This window comes from Mobula birostris, chromosome 2, assembly GCF_030028105.1.
Source record: "Mobula birostris isolate sMobBir1 chromosome 2, sMobBir1.hap1, whole genome shotgun sequence".
NCBI lineage: Eukaryota > Metazoa > Chordata > Chondrichthyes > Myliobatiformes > Myliobatidae > Mobula > Mobula birostris.
In genome coordinates, this window is record NC_092371.1 from 150,139,076 (window position 1) to 150,158,012 (window position 18,937).

Genomic DNA, 18,937 nt, shown 5'->3' on the forward strand with positions numbered 1-18,937 from the left:
CGCACTTGACACTGATTGCAGGATTGGTGCATGATTTACGTTTCGCACTGTGGGCCGGATGCTCTGTTGGTTTGTTTTTTTATGCTCTGTGTAGCCCGGGTTGACTCCGATGCTGTTGACACTGTCACAGTTCACTTCTATATTAGATCTATCAATTGCTGTTGCTTGTGAATCAACAGAGGCATTTATAGTAGGCACATAATGCTTGAAACTGACTTTTGCATGCCATGCATCTGGCCTTGCGAATACATATTACTGTACAGTACATCCCTCAGCACCATCACTGAATAATTCAGCCCCACTGTAGCACCAGCAAGAAAAAAATCTCTGCTGCCGCCGATGCTTTCACCATACATTGTCAGTTCGCTAAAATCTTAGTTAACATTACCACAGCCAACAGATGAAACCCTTAAATTTGAAATACCTACTTTGCTCTTGTTCAATTGAAGCAAACAGCCAATGAGGCATTTTTGAAGTGTAACAGGCAAGTACAGTTCAAAAGATGAAAATGATGACATTAGAGATTGGAATGCTGACAATGAAAAACATCTACAAGGATAAGTTACCCACAGTTGAAAAGTGAAATATATCAAAGAAAAAAATTAGAGCAAAAATGAGCATCAAAATGATGTTAATTAGTTTGCCATACCTAGAATACTTCAGGAAATTTATGCACAACAATGACCTAATATCACTAAAGGTCACTGCTGAATTAGTCAATAAACTTTCAGCCACACTTTTAGATTAAGCAACAATTCCTTGGCTAGAACCCCTCGTGATATTGTTGCTCATATTTTTCTGCAATATTTAGTATCTATTTTAACATTTTAGCATAATGACATGTTATATTCCTCCATTTCTAAACCCAAATAGCATGTATCATATGCTTTATTAACCAACTTATCAATTTGCTTTATTACCCCTAAAAGCTTTAAAGATGGAAGCTAATTTTATATTGATGGTTAGGTGCAAAAATTGCTGTTATTTTTGAATGGTAGTTCATCATGAATGAAAGTAAACCATAAAATCAGAATCTGCTTACATGAAATGAAATGAAGAAATGATGGCATCTATTTAAAATATCATGGGTTTTAAAATAGGGTATCTTCTACAAATAAATCAGTGTTCCATTATTGGCTGCTGACTACACTCTCCACACAAAGTCAAGTCAATGTCTTAATCAGAATGGAACACAAGGCCAAACAATAAAATAGATCCCATGAAACAGAACCCTGCAAGGTGAATTTCTTACTCCATGTGTGACCATGAGGTTCCATATGTATCTACGTACATAAACACATGTATCCCAGTTACTGCCATTTCCCTGGATGCTGAAAAGGCCTGTGACAGGGTTGAGTGGAGATTTTTAACCACAGCCTTGCCATTCTTTGGGTTTGGCTCTATCTTTAAATCATGGATTCAAATTTTGTATAAAAACACTAAGGTTGCAGTTATTACAAATGGTATCATATCCCCATTTTTCAACATTTCAAGGGGTACACGCCAAGGATGCCCCCTCTCCCCACTGTTATTTACGATTTTTTTGGAACCGTTGGCAATCATGATTCGAGCAGATCCAAATATGAAAGGGGTGAAGGGTGGTGGAAAGGAGCATAAGCTGATGCTATATGCTGACAATATTTTACTACTGATTAGTGACCCTCTTAATTCCTTACCCCCGCGAATGAAAACAATTCAATTATATTCTGAGGTATCTGGTTATAAAATCAACTGCAATAAAACTGAGGCTATGCCAATGTCAAAATTGTGCGTGTATGTGTGTGTGTATATACACACACACACACACACACACACACACACACACAAACACACACAAATACACTATTGAGCAACACCTCAAAATTACAAAAATACATTTAGTTTGTTCTATATGCGAAAGAAGTGGAAATACAGATCCCAATTAATTATGTAATGATATAAATAACTTGAACACATGCAACCAGTTCATTTAACTAAAGGTTCCATAGATGTTTGAAGCATAAAACTGTCTATGCTGGAAGTCTACAGGATTTTCCTTCAGTCAGGTGGACAAACATTGAGTGCCTTAAACATATAGCCCCAAAACTGTAATTTTGAATATAAAAATATGCATCAACAAATATAACTACAAGGAAGTCTGCAGATGTTGGAAAATTCTGCCTCTTCCACCTTCTTTCTTAGTCATGCTAAATTGTACCCTTTCATATCTCAGATATTTTATCTGATTTATATTATCATCTACCAAGAGGCACGAGTATCATTTTATCTGTATTTTACTAAAATTATTAATTCTCATATCATCTCTTGGAATAATTCCCATATGTCCCCCCCCCCCCAAAAAAAAATTTACTTCCATCAGTGAATGGAGATTGTTACTTTGGTAAAAGCATAGAAGCATATTTCTGGAACACAACATGCAGAAATATCATCTCAATTTGGTGCCACAGTAGCATAGTGGTTGGAGCAACACTATTACAGCTCAGAGCGTCGGGAGTTCAGAGTTCAATTCTGGCACTATTCTGTGAGGAGTTTCTGTACGCATTTCTCTCGTGGAATGTGTGGGATTTTCCTGGGTACTCCGATTTCCTTCCACAGTCCAAACACATACCAGGTAGGTTAATTGGTCATTGTAAATTGTCCTGTGATTTGAGGTTAGGGTTAACTGAGTTTGGTGCGGCTTGTATCACAAATGAACATTTCTGCTTTCTCCTTGAAAGACCCTGCGTGGTCTTTACTTTTGTAGATTTTACAGTTTGAAAAGAACCTACTGGAGTTGATCACATAACTGGATCCCAGTTCTTAGTGTGATGCAGCATTGCCAGATTCAATCATAACCCATGGTAATGTAAATCAGTCCTGACAACCAGCAATCATTCACTGTCCCTAGAGCAGTGCAAGCAACTTGTTGGCTTGCAAGCTCCCCTGTGTCATATTAATTCATCCCACATTTAAATTCAAACACTTCATTGCACATCACCTGGATTTTAATAAGCCTAATACTCAGACCACAAATGAGCTTTTATTGTTCATAATCTGGCAATTTAATGCATGATTCAGCATATTATAGTTAGGTTAGGGATGAAAGCTTTCAATTACCAAAGTGCGAGAGGAAAATTGAAGTCTTACCTTGTAAAATTACAATTTTTTTGAAAGATAGAAGAGATTTGTGTGTCATTCTCAAAAGCAATTTAACATTCATCAGCAAATAATTGCAGATAAAAACCAAAATATGTTAAGATAGAAATTGAGGTGTTGGCAGTATCTGGACAGTTGATATTACCAGGAATAAATAATGCAAACACCTAAAGCAAACTATATATAGTACAAAAGTGAATAAAATATCGGGATGAGTGACTATCATCTGCCAGTTTGTACTTCTTCCACTCCGCCCACCTTTTCTTTATTCCAACGTCTTCCCCCTTCCAGTCCCGATGAATGGTCTTGGCTCAAATTATCAACCATTTATTTCTCTCCATTGATGCAATCTGACCTTCTGAGTTCCTCCAGTATTTTGTGTGTGTTGGTTTTAAATTTATGGTCATATTAGCAAAGACTGTAGAACAAATGATAGCTATAATAAAAAGATGTGGAAAGCACTTTTAAATAAAGTTCTTTCACTTCATCCTAATTAGATTATGTTCCTCAAATTGCACCAAACTTCTTCAATTCAGCAGGATAAAACATTGGAAAACACTGCATCCTGAAAAGTTTACTTTCACCAAAGAGTGAATGTTCTTAAAAGTCATCAAAAAAAACTACAAAGCTGAAAGACATTTAAATTATAGAAATAGCTATTCTATAATTCAACTATGAAAAAATATTTACTGTGAGATTCTTCATGACGTTGAATTCTCTGATTAATTTCCATCTAGAAAATAAATTAGCTTTGCCTTTAGGTTTCAATACACAAATAAATAGTACATAGGCTCTAGCAAGATCACTTTCATCCTAAGTTCCATCAACTGACCACAAGAGAGCACTGTAATAGCATCTACTTTTTCAAAATCACGAAGTGCAACAAAATCCATGGGCCGGAACCTGAGTGCACTGGCAGGCAACACAAAACATTGACTGTAAAAAAATAAAATCACTTTAGCCTAAAGACAAGATCCTGTAGATGCTGAAACAATTAATCATTATTGTTCAGTCCAAATATTCAAATCAGTGTTGCTGAAGTGAAAGAAGTAACAAAGGCCTCGATAGAGTGGGGACTGAGCAGATGTTTCATATGGTGGGCAAGTCTAAAACTAGGGACAGAGCCTCAGAATTGAGGGGCATCCTTTTAGAACAGAGATGAGGAGGAATTTCTTTAGCCAGCAAATGATGAATCTGTGGAATTTGTTGCCACAAGCAGCTGTGGAGGTCAAGTCATTGCATATATTTAAAGCAGAGGTTGATATCTTGATTAGTCAGGGCATGAAGGGATATGGGAAGAAGGCAGGAGACTGGGGCTGAGAGGGAAAATGGATTAGCCATGATTAAATGGCAGAGCAGACTTGATGGGCCAAATGGCCTAATTCTGCTCCTTTATCTGATGATCTATGGTCTTATAAAGTCAGAGCCAAAATACTAGACACAAGAGATCCTGTAGATACTGGAAATCCAGAGCAACACAGACAAAATGCAGGAGGAACTCAGCAGGTCAGGCAACATCTACAGAAATAAACAAATAGCTAACATTTCAGGCTGAGTCCCTTCATCAGTACTGGGAAGGAAGAGGGAAGATGTCATTGTAAGAAGGTGGGGAGAAGGAAAGGAGGATAAACTAGAATGCAATAGGTGGAGCCAAGTGGGTGGGGGAGGGGGGATAAAGTAAGAAGTAAGGGAGGTGATAAGTAGAAAAAACAAAAGGCTATCAGAAAGAATCTGAGAGGAGAGGAGAGTGGATCATGGGATAAAGGGAAGGAGGAAAGGCACCAGGGGGAGGTGATAGAGAAGTGAGGAGAAGAGCTAAGATGCCAAAGTGGGGAAATGAATAAGACCAAAATACTAGACATTCTCCAAATGAAGATCTGCTGTTAACTTTCACTCCAGAAGTTGACTTCTCATATTAATAATGATATTTTCAAGTAGATTTCATGAAAAAGCAAAATGAATCTGATCTAACTCCACAAATTGAAAGAGTAAATTCAATATAATAGAAATTGTATGTTCAGTTGCTTTAAACAGACATCAAGGTCATATTTTGCAAGTACAACATCTTTGATTGCCAATGTTTTGATCTTATATCAGATTTCACTTTTGACTACTAGCAGTCCTTCAAACCCTATTTACAGATCTCGAACAATTTTAAGATTCCTCGTGATTTCTTATTATTAAATTATCACAAAGAGCAACTATGTTAATTAAAGTGTGGATGGTCAGAAGCAAAAAAAAATGTGCACACAGAATCAAAGGGATGTGTAGGTCAATCACATCTTGCGTTTACTAGTCACTGAACTAAAATACCATCAAATAGTTACAGATCAGTATCTTAGTAAACACTTGTGTCCCCAATGCATAGAAAGCCACAGACCACGTACAGGTAAAAGAACATTGTGGACTGAAGGGCCCAATTCTGCGCTGTACAACTTTAAATATAAGGTCACCAGAACTGACACTATTTCACATTATTTAATAAATGAAATTATAAATTCTTCATCTATCATAATAATTTTAAGACATGTTATAACATCCTGAATCAGAATCAGGTTTATTATCACAGATTTATGTTGTGATTTCATTAGAACCTCCACACTGAACAATAATACAGTCAGTCCAAAAGCTCTCCACGGTACATCTGTAGAAATTTCCTAATTTTTGGTGATATGCCAAATCTCCTCAAACTCCTAATGAAATATAGCTGCAAATGTGTCTGCATCAATACGCTGGGCCCAAGATAGGCCCTCTGATACTTTGATGCCCAGGAATTTGAAAATGCTCATTGTTTCCACTGTTGACCCCTCAAGAGGACTGACGTGTGTTCTCCTGACTTCCCCCAAAATCAGTTCAATATAGTATAGTCATACTTTATTGATCCTGGGAGAAATTGGTTAATTTCCTTGTTCTTACTGAAGTTGAATGCAAAGTTATTACTGCAATACCACTCAACCAGCCAAACTTTCCTACTCTTGTATGTCTCCTCACCACCAGTTGAGATTCTGGCAACAATTGTGGCATTGGCGAATTTATATATGATGTGCTTAACCACACAGTCATAAATGTAGAGAGAGTAGAGCAATGGGCTAAGCACACATCCTTGAGGTGGCCTGTGTTGATTTTCAGGAAGAAAGTGATGTTATTTCCAATCCACACTAACTGTGGTTTCCCAATAAGGAAACCAAGGATTCAGTTGCAGAGGCCCTCGTTTTGAAACTTGATGATTAGTACTGAGGAGATGATGAAGCTGAACGCTGAGCTACGATAAACACCAAGCTGACGCAACATCAGAATTAATAATCCACAATGACCTCCATTATAAGCCCACAATATCCTTACAGCTATTTAACTAGAGCTCCTCCCACCTTGTTTACTGTAACAATTTTATTCCTCCAGTTTCTCTAATTCAAATAAATTCTGAAAAGGTTATCCATATCAGCACCTGTGAGACACCTTAGACCTTAATGTTGACTCCCCTTTTACCACTATTGAGAGAAGACTCAAACACGACCCTTCTTCTTACTACATGATTGTTTTCCTTCCAAGCAGCACAATGATTGGGTTCTTCTTGTCATCACCTTCCAACACACCAGCATGCACATTCAAAAGATCCTATTCTGTAGTACAAGTCTCTTTCAACGACCATAAGACACACATTCTACCCACTTCACGTCATCATTCTTACTATTCTCCACAATGCCTTGTTTCACCCTTCCATTTTCAAAACCAGTCTATTTCTAGTGGGACTTTTCCATGCAAGCACAGAACCAACATCTGTATTTTATGACTTCACACCATTTAGATGCCCAAATAGTCTTTCCAGATAAAACAGCAATTCACTTGTATGCTTATCAGTTGAACATACTACAATCTGGTGCTGTACATAGTCTTCTTCATGTTGCTGATTGCTTTACAGAAAACCTTAAAGCAAGATTGAACCTAAGCTTAGTTATCTGTCACTTTAATTCTCCATCCCTACTCCCACACTAAGCTCTCCACATTGTTCCAAGAAATTCTTATTTTGTGCCTTTGAACATTGTATCCCCTGGAAGTCGATACTGAATCAACAATTTCAGATGGCAAGCTTGTCGTGCTTGCAGCAAGACTGGTGATTTCTGGTGCAAGGTTATCCACCTGGAACATTAAATTAGCTTTTTCCTGCACAGATGCTAGCTGAATTGTCATTTTCCCCACACACTGTCCTGTGATTCAGATTTCACCCAACACAGAGTTAGGCATCTCACATGTTTTTGTTCCCCTCCTTCTAACCACTGTTTTTCATTTATTAACTAGATTTTACCAAAAGCAATTGTTTCATCTGGACAACTTTGGTCCCTACTCAAGTACAGACATTTTCTTTATTTAACTAAACCCTCCCTCCTCTGCAATTTCAAATGTAATATTTTTCCCTCACTTATGCTGTTTTGATGAAAATCATCACCCTGAAACATTAGCAACACACATCAAAGTTGCTGGTGAACGCATCTCTAGGAAGAGGTGCAGTCAACGTTTCAGGCCGAGACCCTTCGTCAGAACTAACTGAAGGAAGAGTGAGTAAGAGGTTTGAAAGTTGGAGGGGGAGAGGGAGATCCAAAATGATAGGAGAAGACAGGAGGGGGAGGGATGGAGCCAAGAGCTGGACAGGTGATTGGCAAAAGGGACACGAGAGGATCATGGGACAGGAGGTCCGGGAAGAAAGACAAGGGGGGGGGGGAACCCAGAGGATGGGCAAGGGGTATATTCAGAGGGACAGAGGGAGAAAAAGGAGAGTGAGAGAAAGAATGTGTGTATAAAAATAAGTAACAGATGGGGTACGAGGGGGAGGTGGGGCATTAGCGGAAGTTAGAGAAGTCGATGTTCATGCCATCAGGTTGGAGGCTACCCAGATGGAATATAAGGTGTTGTTCCTCCAACCTGAGTGTGGCTTCATCTTTACAGTAGAGGAGGCCGTGGATAGACATGTCAGAATGGGAATGGGACGTGGAATTAAAATGTGTGGCCACTGGGAGATCCTGCTTTCTCTGGCGGACAGAGCGTAGGTGTTCAGCAAAGCGGTCTCCCAGTCTGCGTCGGGTCTCGCCGATATATAAAAGGCGAGCACCGGACGCAGTATATCACCCCAGCCGACTCACAGGTGAAGTGTCGCCTCACCTGGAAGGACTGTCTGGGACCCTGAATGGTGGTAAGGGAGGAAGTGTAAGGGCATGTGTAGCACTTGTTCCGCTTACACGGATAAGTGCCAGGAGGGAGATCAGTGGGGAGGGATGGGGGGGACGAATGGACAAGGGAGTCACATAGGGAGCGATTCCTGCGGAAAGCAGAGGAGGGGGGGGGGGGGAGGGAAAGATGTCCAATATATAAAAGCCACATCGGGAGCACAGGACGCAGTATATCACCCCAGCCAACTCAGACTGGGAGACCGCTTTGCTGAACATCTACGCTCTGTCCGCCAGAGAAAGCAGGATCTCCCAGTGGCCACACATTTTAATTCCACGTCCCATTCCCATTCTGACATGACTATCCACGGCCTCCTCTACTGTAAAGATGAAGCCACACTCAGGTTGGAGGAACAACACCTTATATTCCGTCTGGGTAGCCTCCAATCTGATGGCATGAACATTGACTTCTCTAACTTCCGCTAATGCCCCACCTCCCCCTCGTACCCCATCTGTTACTTATTTTTATACACACATTCTTTCTCTCACTCTCCTTTTTCTCTCTCTGTCCCTCTGAATATACCCCTTCCCCATCCTCTGGGTCCCCCCCCCCGCCTTGTCTTTCTTCCCGGACCTCCTGTCCCATGATCCTCTCGTATCCCTTTTGCCAATCACCTGTCCAGCTCTTGGCTCCATCCCTCCCCCTCCTGTCTTCTCCTATCATTTTGGATCTCCCCCTCCCCCTTTCAAATCCCTTACTCACTCTTCCTTCAGTTAGTCCTGACGAAGGGTCTCGGCCTGAAACGTCGACTGCACCTCTTCCTAGAGATGCTGCCTGGCCTGCTGCATTCACCAGCAACTTTGATGTGTGTTGCTTGAATTTCCAGCATCTGCAGAATTCCTGTTGCTTGCCCTGAAACATTAACTCTGTTTCTCTCCCCATCAGACAGTGCCTGTCCTCCTGAGTATGTTTAATGTTTTTCCTTTTCATTCACACAAATTATTAATCACACCTTTAATAACACTGAGTACGAGTTAAAAATACACGTGGACTAAGATGTTAACTGTCCTGTGCTATCATCAGTGGGATCATCAGTTGATCTGCCACCTGCCTTCAGGAGTTTCGGCCCGCTTATGATCAAGACTTCCTCGAGGTGGTGGGCCAAAAAAAAACACTATTGTTGGGAAGTAACAGTAGTGTTGAGGAAAACAAGACTGAGGTACTTGTCGGATTTTCATGTGCATCTTAACAGAATTTACAATGAATGGATACATATTTTTCTATTTTAAGCATGTAGCAGTAATAATGGCATTAAATCTCATGTTAAGAATAACGCAACTAATATACAGATGAAACTTTCTACTCTATATTGGGAATGAAAACTGCATAATTATGTAAATCAGCTGTAAAAATAGTAAGAAAACAATTGCAGCTGTCCTCTAAAGACAGAAATTATTTTTTTGAAATGAATTTTCTAAGCAGCTAACTCAACTCACACAGATTCCAAGTAGAACATAATGACAGGATTACTAGCTAGCAATATTATGCAACTGACTGTCTGCATTGGCTTGTCTGAAAAAATTTAATCTGAATTTACTATTGTCTGTGTGGCATCTGACATTAAAAATAACCTTCACTGCACCATCTACCGGCAATAGTATGGCATAGAATTCAGTGTGAACCCATCAATTTTAATTCATCCCGGATGCTACAAATTTGCAGTGTACCCCCCCCACCCACATAATGGATAGTTTGTGTTTCTATAATACTGCCCATTTCACCATTTTCCTTAATGCAAGCTCTCTTTCTACCATTAATTCTCATGTAATAAATAGAAAAGCATTCCAACAGAAAGCTTGTCTTTCAACAGCAATGCCTTTGCAGGTATGAAATCTATTTAATCTGACTGTATTATAGGCAAAAGATAAAAGGGTTGTTGTTTTAAATAAATAGAAATGGGTGATACATTGTTTGATAAAGTATCATTGTGCATTTATTGAAAGAAAAGATTGCCTTATGAGTTTCCAGTAGACTCTTCACTATCCTTGATAAACTAATTCTCTGTATATTTTGTTTGTGTTATTCCCTCCCTTTATATTCCACAAAAGCAATACTTAATTTCCTATCTTACAATGCTTGATAGAGATTTATGAATTCTACCAAGACAAATCTCTATTCATCAAAATGTGATAACATGGCAGTATAATAGACCAGGCTCCATAATATTTAGGTGATTTTTGAACAGTAGCAATCTAATAACTGAGTTGAAGACATCGAGGTCTTAACAGAAGGTAAGGAAGACTACATGTAGATCAGAGATTATACTAAATAAAAATGACAATTAAAAGTTTGTTGCAGAAAATAGCGATGCTGAAATACTGACTGGCAATACAACACACAAATGTATTGAACTCTTTGTTAATAATTGCAAGTGGAAACAGAATTGCAACTTAAGATCAATCAATTTGCTAAATAATAGACTATAAAAACACCAAATAGGACAACAAGCAGTGGTTACATGTACAAAATTTAGCACCTGTACTTCCAAGTAAGTAACTAATTTTGCAAAATTCCTAAGCACTGGCAAATTTGCAGACACCAAGACTGGGGGCAGAGTGGAAAAGCCTGCAAAGTGATCTGGACCAGCTGGAAAAATTAGCCAAAAACAGCAGATTGAACTTAACACAGAAAAGTTGTGCTTTGATAAGACTTACACAGTGAATGGTAGAGCACTGAGGAGTGCAGTACAACAGAGGGATCTGGGAATATAGATCCATAATTCCTTGAAAGTGATGTCACTGGTAGATAGGGTCATAAAGACAGCTTTTTGCACGTTGGCCTCCATGATCAGAGTATTGAGTACAATACTTGGGATGTTAAGTTATAAGATGTTGGTGAAGCCAAATTTGGAGAATGATATGCAGTTCTAGTCATCTACCTCCAAGAAAACTATCAATAAGATTGAAGAAGTGCAGAGAAAATTTACGAGGATGCAGTTGGGACATGAGTCATAGGGAAATGTTAAATAAGGAATAAATATCAAGAAAATAAGATGAAGAGTCACTGAAAGTGAGTCCATAGGTGTGGGAGCATTTCCATGATGGGAAAAATGAAGTTGAGTGGTTCAAGAGTTTGAAGGCTGAGGGGTAATAACTGTTCCTGAACCAAGTTATGAGAGTCCCGAGCCTCCTGTGCCTTCTTCCTGATGGCAACGGCGAAAAGACAGCATGTCCTGGGTAGTGGGGTCCCCAATGATGGATGCTGCTTTCCTGCAACAATGCTTCCTGCGGATGTGCTCAATGGTGGTGAGGGCTTTACCAGTGATGTACTGGGCCGTATCCACTACTTTCTGTAAGATTTTCTAATCAAGGGCATTGGCGTTTCCATACTCTCCACTACACATCTATAGAAGCTTGTCAAAGTTTTAGATACCATGCCAAATCCTTGCAAACTCCTAAGGAAGTACAGGCACTGCCATACTTTCTTCATAACTGCACTTGCATGCTGGGCCCAGACCAGATCGGCCAAAACAAAAGCACCAAGGAATTTGAAGTTACTGACTCCACCTCCAATTCTCCAATAAGGACTGGGTCATGGACCTCTAGTTTCCTCCTCCTGAAGTCAATAATCAGCTTCTTGGTTTTGCTGACATTGAATAAGAGATTGATTACTTAAACTGTGTCGAAACATTGGCAAAAACGTCCTGCACACACTGCAGTAACCCAACAAGGCAGCAGCCATCAAAAAACTTCACCATCCGGAAAATGCACTCTTTGCATTACTGTCATCAGGAAGCACGTACAGGAACCTGAAGACGTACGTTCAATGTTTTCAGAACAGCTTCTCTGCCTGCCCCATCAAATTTCTGAATAGACCCTGAACCCCATTATGTTATTTGCCTTTTGCACTATTTTATTACACAGTAAATTTTATGTCTTGCACAGTACTGCTGCCACAAAACAACAAATTATGTTCTTTGTTGTTGTTAATAAATCTAATTCTGATGAATAAGGACCAGGAAGAGTTCCTTGGCCCCACTGGCATCCTTTACGACTTGATAAGATCCTGGCTGATCAAATTATAATAACAATTCTGTATTTTCATACACTTGCAGTAATCTTTCATCTCTTTGCTCATCAAGAATCTATTAAGTTCTGCCTTAAAAATTATCAACTTCTTCCTCAGCCACCTGTGCAAATTTTCAAGATGCATGGGCTGAACTATACAGCATGCAACAACATTTTAATTTATAAAATGCTATCATGCATAATGGTTCCAAGTAATAACATTGTCTAGACTTGCACAAATAGTGGACTATACTAAATATTTACTTTCCATTGCAAGATAGGTGAAGCTTTTAGTTGGAATGTAAAACTCAGCTTTATATGTCATACGTACTATACATCAAAACTTACAAGAAAATGCATCATTTGCATCAACAACGTGTTGGGGGTAGCCCACAAGCGTTGCCATGTATTCGGCGCCAAGATTCTATATCCACACCTTACTAACCAGCAAATCTTCAAAATGTGGAAGGAAGCTGAAGCACTCAAAGTCAAAGTAAATTTATTATTGGAGTACATGCACATCACCATATACTACCTTGAGATTCAATTTCTTGTATGTATTTACAGGAAAATAAAGAAATATGTACAACAGAATTTATAGAAACTATGCATAAACAAAGAATGACAAACAGCCAATGTGCACAAGAACTCAAATTGTACAAATATAAATAAATGAGTTGCACAGTCCTTCAGATTGAGTCTCTACATTGTGGAATCAGTTCAGAGTTGAGGTTAATGAAGTTATCTATGCTTGTTTGGGATCCTGATGGTTGTAGGGAAATAACCATTCCTGAACCTGATGTGGGCGAACTTTGGCTCCTCTACTTCCTGTCCAATGATAGGAGCAAGAAGAGGGCATGGCCTCAACGGCGGAGTCATAGAGAAGCACAGAACAGAAACAGGCCCTTGGCCCATCCAGTCCATGCCAAAACCATATAAACTGCCTACTCCCAACGGCCTGCACTGGAACCATAGTCCTCTATATCTCGACTACCCAGGTACCAACCCAAACTTCCCTTAAACGTTGAAATCAAGCTTGCATACACCAACGCATTCATTCCACACTCTCATGATCCTCTGAGTGAAGAAGTTCCCTCATATTCCCCTTAAACTTCTCAACTTTCACCCTCAACCTATGACCTCTGATTGTAGTCCCACCCTAACTCAGTGGAAAAAGCCTGCTTGCGTTTACCCTATATATACCCCTCATAATTCTGCATACTGAACCTTTTTGATTAAACTTCCATGAAAATGCCTTACTGAAGTCCATGTAGACAACATCTACTGCCATGCCTTCATCCACGTTCCTGGTAACTGCCTCAAAAAACTCTCTAAGATTGGTTAGACATGACCTACCATGCAGAATATCCTTAATCAGTTCATGTCTATCAGAATACTTACATAGATAGATAAATAGATAGAGATAGATATACCTTATTGATCCCGAGGGAAATTGGGTTTCGTTACAGCTGCACCAACCAAGAATAAAGCATAAAAATAGCAATACACAAACCACGAACAATCAAACAACAAAATGCAAACTATGCCAGATGGAAAGTAAGTCCAGGACCAGCCTATTGGCTCAGGGTGTCTGACTGCAAGTTCGATGGCCACAAGCAGGAACGACCTCCTGTGCCGCCCAGTGTTGTATCTCGGTGGAATATGGCCAAAGTTCAACAGTAAAACCTTCAATATCCGGTCTACAAACACGTTCCCCGATCGTAATATGACCCGGATTGCATCATCTGTTGTTAACCAGAACAGTAAGCACCCAACTCCTTTACGCTTACCGCTCTCAGTGCACTTCGGGTCAGCCCGAATAGTCTGGAAGCCGTCCATGGAAAAGTTTTGATCAGGTATGTCCTCGTGCAGCCCCGTTCCAGTGAAACACATAACACTGCACTCCCGAAATGTTCTCTGACGCCTGGCTAGCACCGTGAACTCGTCCACTTTATTACCCACCGAACTCCTCTTCTCCATAAATCTCTGTTGTCTCGACCCGGTCCTCGTTCCTCGACTTTGTGATCCCCCTCTGCATTTTCTGTGTGTTTCCCTCCAGATTTCAGCAGGGGTGTCCGCCGCTCTGTTCGCTAAACCGGCCGGCATAAGTGCAAGCAGCTGGTCCCTGGAATGAACAATGCGACCATGCTTCTGTCCCACTAATGAGACATGCCCGAATGTTAACTATTTCCAGCGTTAAAAACCCAAATAAAAAAGATAGGCTGGTCCTGGTCTTATTTCATAATTTACTGGCATAATTTACATATTACTATTTAACTATTTATGGTTGTATTACTATTTATTATTTATGGTGCAACTGTAACGAAAAACAATTTCCCCCAGGATCAATAAAGTATGACTATGACTATGAAATAAAACTCTCTCTACCAGCATGTTGGAGAGGGTGCGGCTTCGACGTGTTACCGTGAAAAAAAATACAAAAAATAACGTAAGTTAAAAAGTAAGAAGAAAAAAGAATACTGATCGGAACGGCTGTAACAGGCTGCATGCACCACCGGCGCATGCGCACTATTGACATATCCAGTCCTTTAGAATACCATCCAATAACTTTCCCACAACTGATGTCAGAGTGATGTCAGTTGTCGGTCCATAACTTCCTGGTTTATGTTTACAGCCTTTTTTTTTAAACAGTAAAACAACATTGGCTATCCTCGAATATGCTGATACCTCTCTTGTCGCTAAGGATGTCTTATATATCTCTTCTAGGGCCCCGGCAATTTCTGAACTTTCTTCCTGTAAGATCAGAGAGAGCACCTTGTCAGGTCCTGGGGATTTATCCACCCTGAGTTGCCTCAGGGTAGCAAACACCTCCTCCTCTGTAACCTGTACAGGGTCCATGAAGTTGTTGCTGCTTTGCCTCACTTCTTCAAACTGATATAGAGATTATGATGGATGCTGCTTTCTTGTGGAAGTGCTTCTTCTAAATGTGCTCAATGGTCCGGAGGGCTTTGCCTACATGATAGGCTGTATCCACCGCTTCCTCTAAATTTTTCAGTTCCTGGGCATTGGTGTTTCCATACTAGGCCATGATGTAACCAGTCAGGATACTCTGCACTGTGCAATATAGAAGTGTGTCAAAGTTTTAGATGACATGCTGAAGCTACGCAAACTTCTAAGAAAGTAGAGGCAATACCGTGCCTAGTTTGAAATGACACTTACACATTGATCCCAGCACAGATCCTCTGATATGACAAAGCCAAGAAACTTAAAATTATCTACCTGCTCCATCTACGATCCCCTAATGAGGACTGGCTCAGGGACCTCTGGCTTCTTCCTCCTGCAGTCAATGATCAACTCATTGGTTTTGCTGATGCTGTCTGAGAGATTGTTGCTGTGGCACCATTCAACCAGATTTCCAGTAATCCAGTAGCTATAGTGTTGTCAGCACACTTCAATATGGCATTGGAGCTGTACTAGCCACACAGTCTTAGTATAAGGCAAGTAGAGTAGGAGGCTAAGCTCACAGCCTTATGGTGCACTTGTGCTGATGGTGACAGTGGAGATGTTGTTGCTTATCCATACTGACTGGGGTCTACACGTGAAGAAATCAAGAATCCAGTTGCAGAGGTAGATATCAAGGCCTAGATTTGGAGCTTAGCGATTAGCTGAGAAGGCGATAATGTTGAATGCTGAGCTGTAGTCAATTATAAGCATCCTGATGTTCCAAAGCTGAGAGAAGAGCCAATGAAAAGGAACCTGCTGTTGACCTGTTGTGACTGTAGGCAAATAGGAGTGGATCCAAGTCACGCCTTATGCATACCTGGAAGAAACCCACCCCAATCACAAGTAGAACATACAAACTCCTTCTATACACCAGAGAAAATTGAACATTGATCATTGGTGCTGTAAATCGTCACGCTAACTGCTATGCTACCATACTACATACTTACAAACCTTACTGACTCTTTGGAATGCAGAAGGAAGCTGGAGCATGCAGAGGAATCTGACATCATCATGAGGAGAATGTACAAACTCCTTACATACAGCAGTGGGAAATAAATCCCGATCGCTGTCACTGTAAAGCATTACACTGTCATGTACAAACCCCATTTCGAGAAAAGTTGGGATATTTTCCAAGATGCAATAAAAACAAAAATCTGTGATATGTTAATTCACGTGAACCTTTATTTAACTGACAAGAGTACAAAGAAAAGATTTTCAATAGTTTTACTGACCAACTTAATTGTATTTTGTAAACATACACAAATTTAGAATTTGATGGCTGCAACACACTCAACAAAAGTTGGGACAGAGGCACGTTTACCATTGTGTTACATCACCTTTCTTTTTAATAACACTTTTTAATCATTTTGGAACTGAGGATACTAATTGTAGTCAATTTGCAATTGGGAATTTTGTCCATTCTTGCTTGATATAAGACTTCAGCTGCTCAACAGTCCGTGGTCTCCGTTGTCTGATTCTCCTCTTCATGATGCGCCATACATTTTCAATAGGAGATAGATCTGGACTGGCAGCAGGCCAGTCAAGCACACGCACTCTGTGTCTACAAAGCCACACTGTTGTAGTCCGTGCAGAATGTGGTCTGGCATTGTCCTGCTGAAATAAGCATGGACGTCCCGGGAAGAGACGTCGCCTTGATGGCAACCTATGTCTCTCAAAAATCCTAATATATGCCTCAGAGTCAATGGTACGTTCACATACATGCAATTCACACATGCTGTGGGCACTGATGCACCCCCATACCATCACAGATGCTGGCTTTTGCGCCTTTCGCTGATAACAATCTGGATGGTCATTTTCATCTTTGGCACGGAGAACTCGACGCCCGGCTTTTCCGAAAACTAGCTGAAATGTGGACTCACCTGACCACAGCACACGGTTCCACACTCTTTCGGTCCATCTGAGATGAGCTCGGGCCCAGAGAATTCACCGGCGTTTCTGCATAGAGTTGATGAATGGCTTCCTCCTTGCGTAATACAGTTTCAAGTTGCATTTCTGGATGCAGCGACGGACTGCGTTGAGTGACAATGGTTTTCCAAAGTACTCCTGAGCCCAGGTGGCTATAATTGTCACAGTATCATGACGGTTTCTTAGGCAGTGCCGCCTGAGGACTCGAAGATCAAGCGCATTCAACAGTGATTTCCGACCTTGCCCTTTACGCACTGAGATGTCTCTGAATTCTCTGAATCTTCTCACAATATTATGTACACTAGATGTTGAAAGACCTAAATTCTCTGCAATCTTGCATTGAGAAATGTTCCTTTTGAACTGATACTTGAATATTCTGTGCACTTTTCAATCTTATTTTAATTCTGTCCCAATATATGTTGAGTGTGTTGCAGCCATCAAATTCTAAATTTGTGTATGTTTACAAAATACAATTAAGTTGGTCAGTAAAACTATCTTTTCTTTGTACTTTTGTCAGTTAAATAAAGGTTCACATGAATTAATATGTCACAGATTTTTGTTTTTATTGCATTTTGGAAAATATCCCAACTTTTCTGGAAATGGGGTTTGTAGTTTTATGAATGTGAAGACTACATTGTTAGCAGCAAATATAATACACTAAAAGCAAAATAAATGCTAATCAATGCATCTAAAGTGGGTAAGATGTCAGAAGGAGTAATCCAATTGGATCGAAACTTCTGGAGTCAAGGGAAATAACAGAAGCCTGAGGATTTCTGGCCAACAAAATAGGAACAGAAGTGAAAGTGATGGAAGTTCTTCACCAAGTCTAGCTTGTACCTTATAGATCACAGAAGAACAAAACTTTTACTGAAGACTTTTCTTTAGATCTACAGAGGGGAAGCTCAGAAGAGATTCTGAAAGCAGGCAAGGCCATGGGCAGAAGAAGAGGTGGGTTGGAAAAAGTGAGAGTGCCAACAGATCCGTTTAAAATTCAAGAATGTTGTTTGAAAATGATAGAATACCAATTTTTCTTTTCCTACATTTCATAAGGTCTTGTATTCAGCTAAAAATAATGAAATCCATTGAAATACATATTCTGGAATTAGAAGCAATTTTATGCGAATTCAAGTCATAATCTGCTCAATTAAACAAATATAGACAAAATTTTGCACCAATTTATGCTTGAATGCAATGAACTCCTGGTCATACCTGTGTCCGTAAAATTTCTCCTTTGGTCAGCTGCATGTCCCCAGTAAGCTCCTTCACCAAGATGCCCAATGGCTCAAGGCGCTTGCTGAAGTAATTTGTCATCTCAGCAGCTAAGGCCTTCATAGGAGCTACATATACAATCTAGAGTAAAGATTAATAACAAGTCAAAAAAACTGTTATGTAGATCAAAAATCTACATGAACCACTTTATTATCTAGTAAGGCTGAAGAATACTAATAATCATGTGTGAAAAATGATCCATATTGAAACTATATAAATAGTCATGTATTTTATTTAACTAACATAGAAATTGACTTAAAACAGAATTAAACACATTACCATTTAGAAAGCTGTTTACATTATGTAATGACTTTACAGGTCATCACTGAGTTAAGAATGCTCAATTTATGAACATCCCTACATTTGGATGAATTTTACATATTACTAAATGCAGATGTTCAACATATGTATCCATT

General features: G+C 39.8%; 1 protein-coding gene across 2 annotated transcripts in view; it reads right to left on the reverse strand.

The window, feature by feature from the left end:
- Nucleotides 1-18,937, reverse strand: part of ascc3 (activating signal cointegrator 1 complex subunit 3) — a 387,895-nt gene that overhangs the window by 327,567 nt on the left and 41,391 nt on the right. For both annotated transcript variants that reach the window (XM_072250313.1, XM_072250317.1), the window contains exon 10: nucleotides 18,462-18,602. In XM_072250313.1, the coding sequence (XP_072106414.1) occupies nucleotides 18,462-18,602 (141 nt within the window). The remainder of the gene's footprint in view (nucleotides 1-18,461; nucleotides 18,603-18,937) is intronic.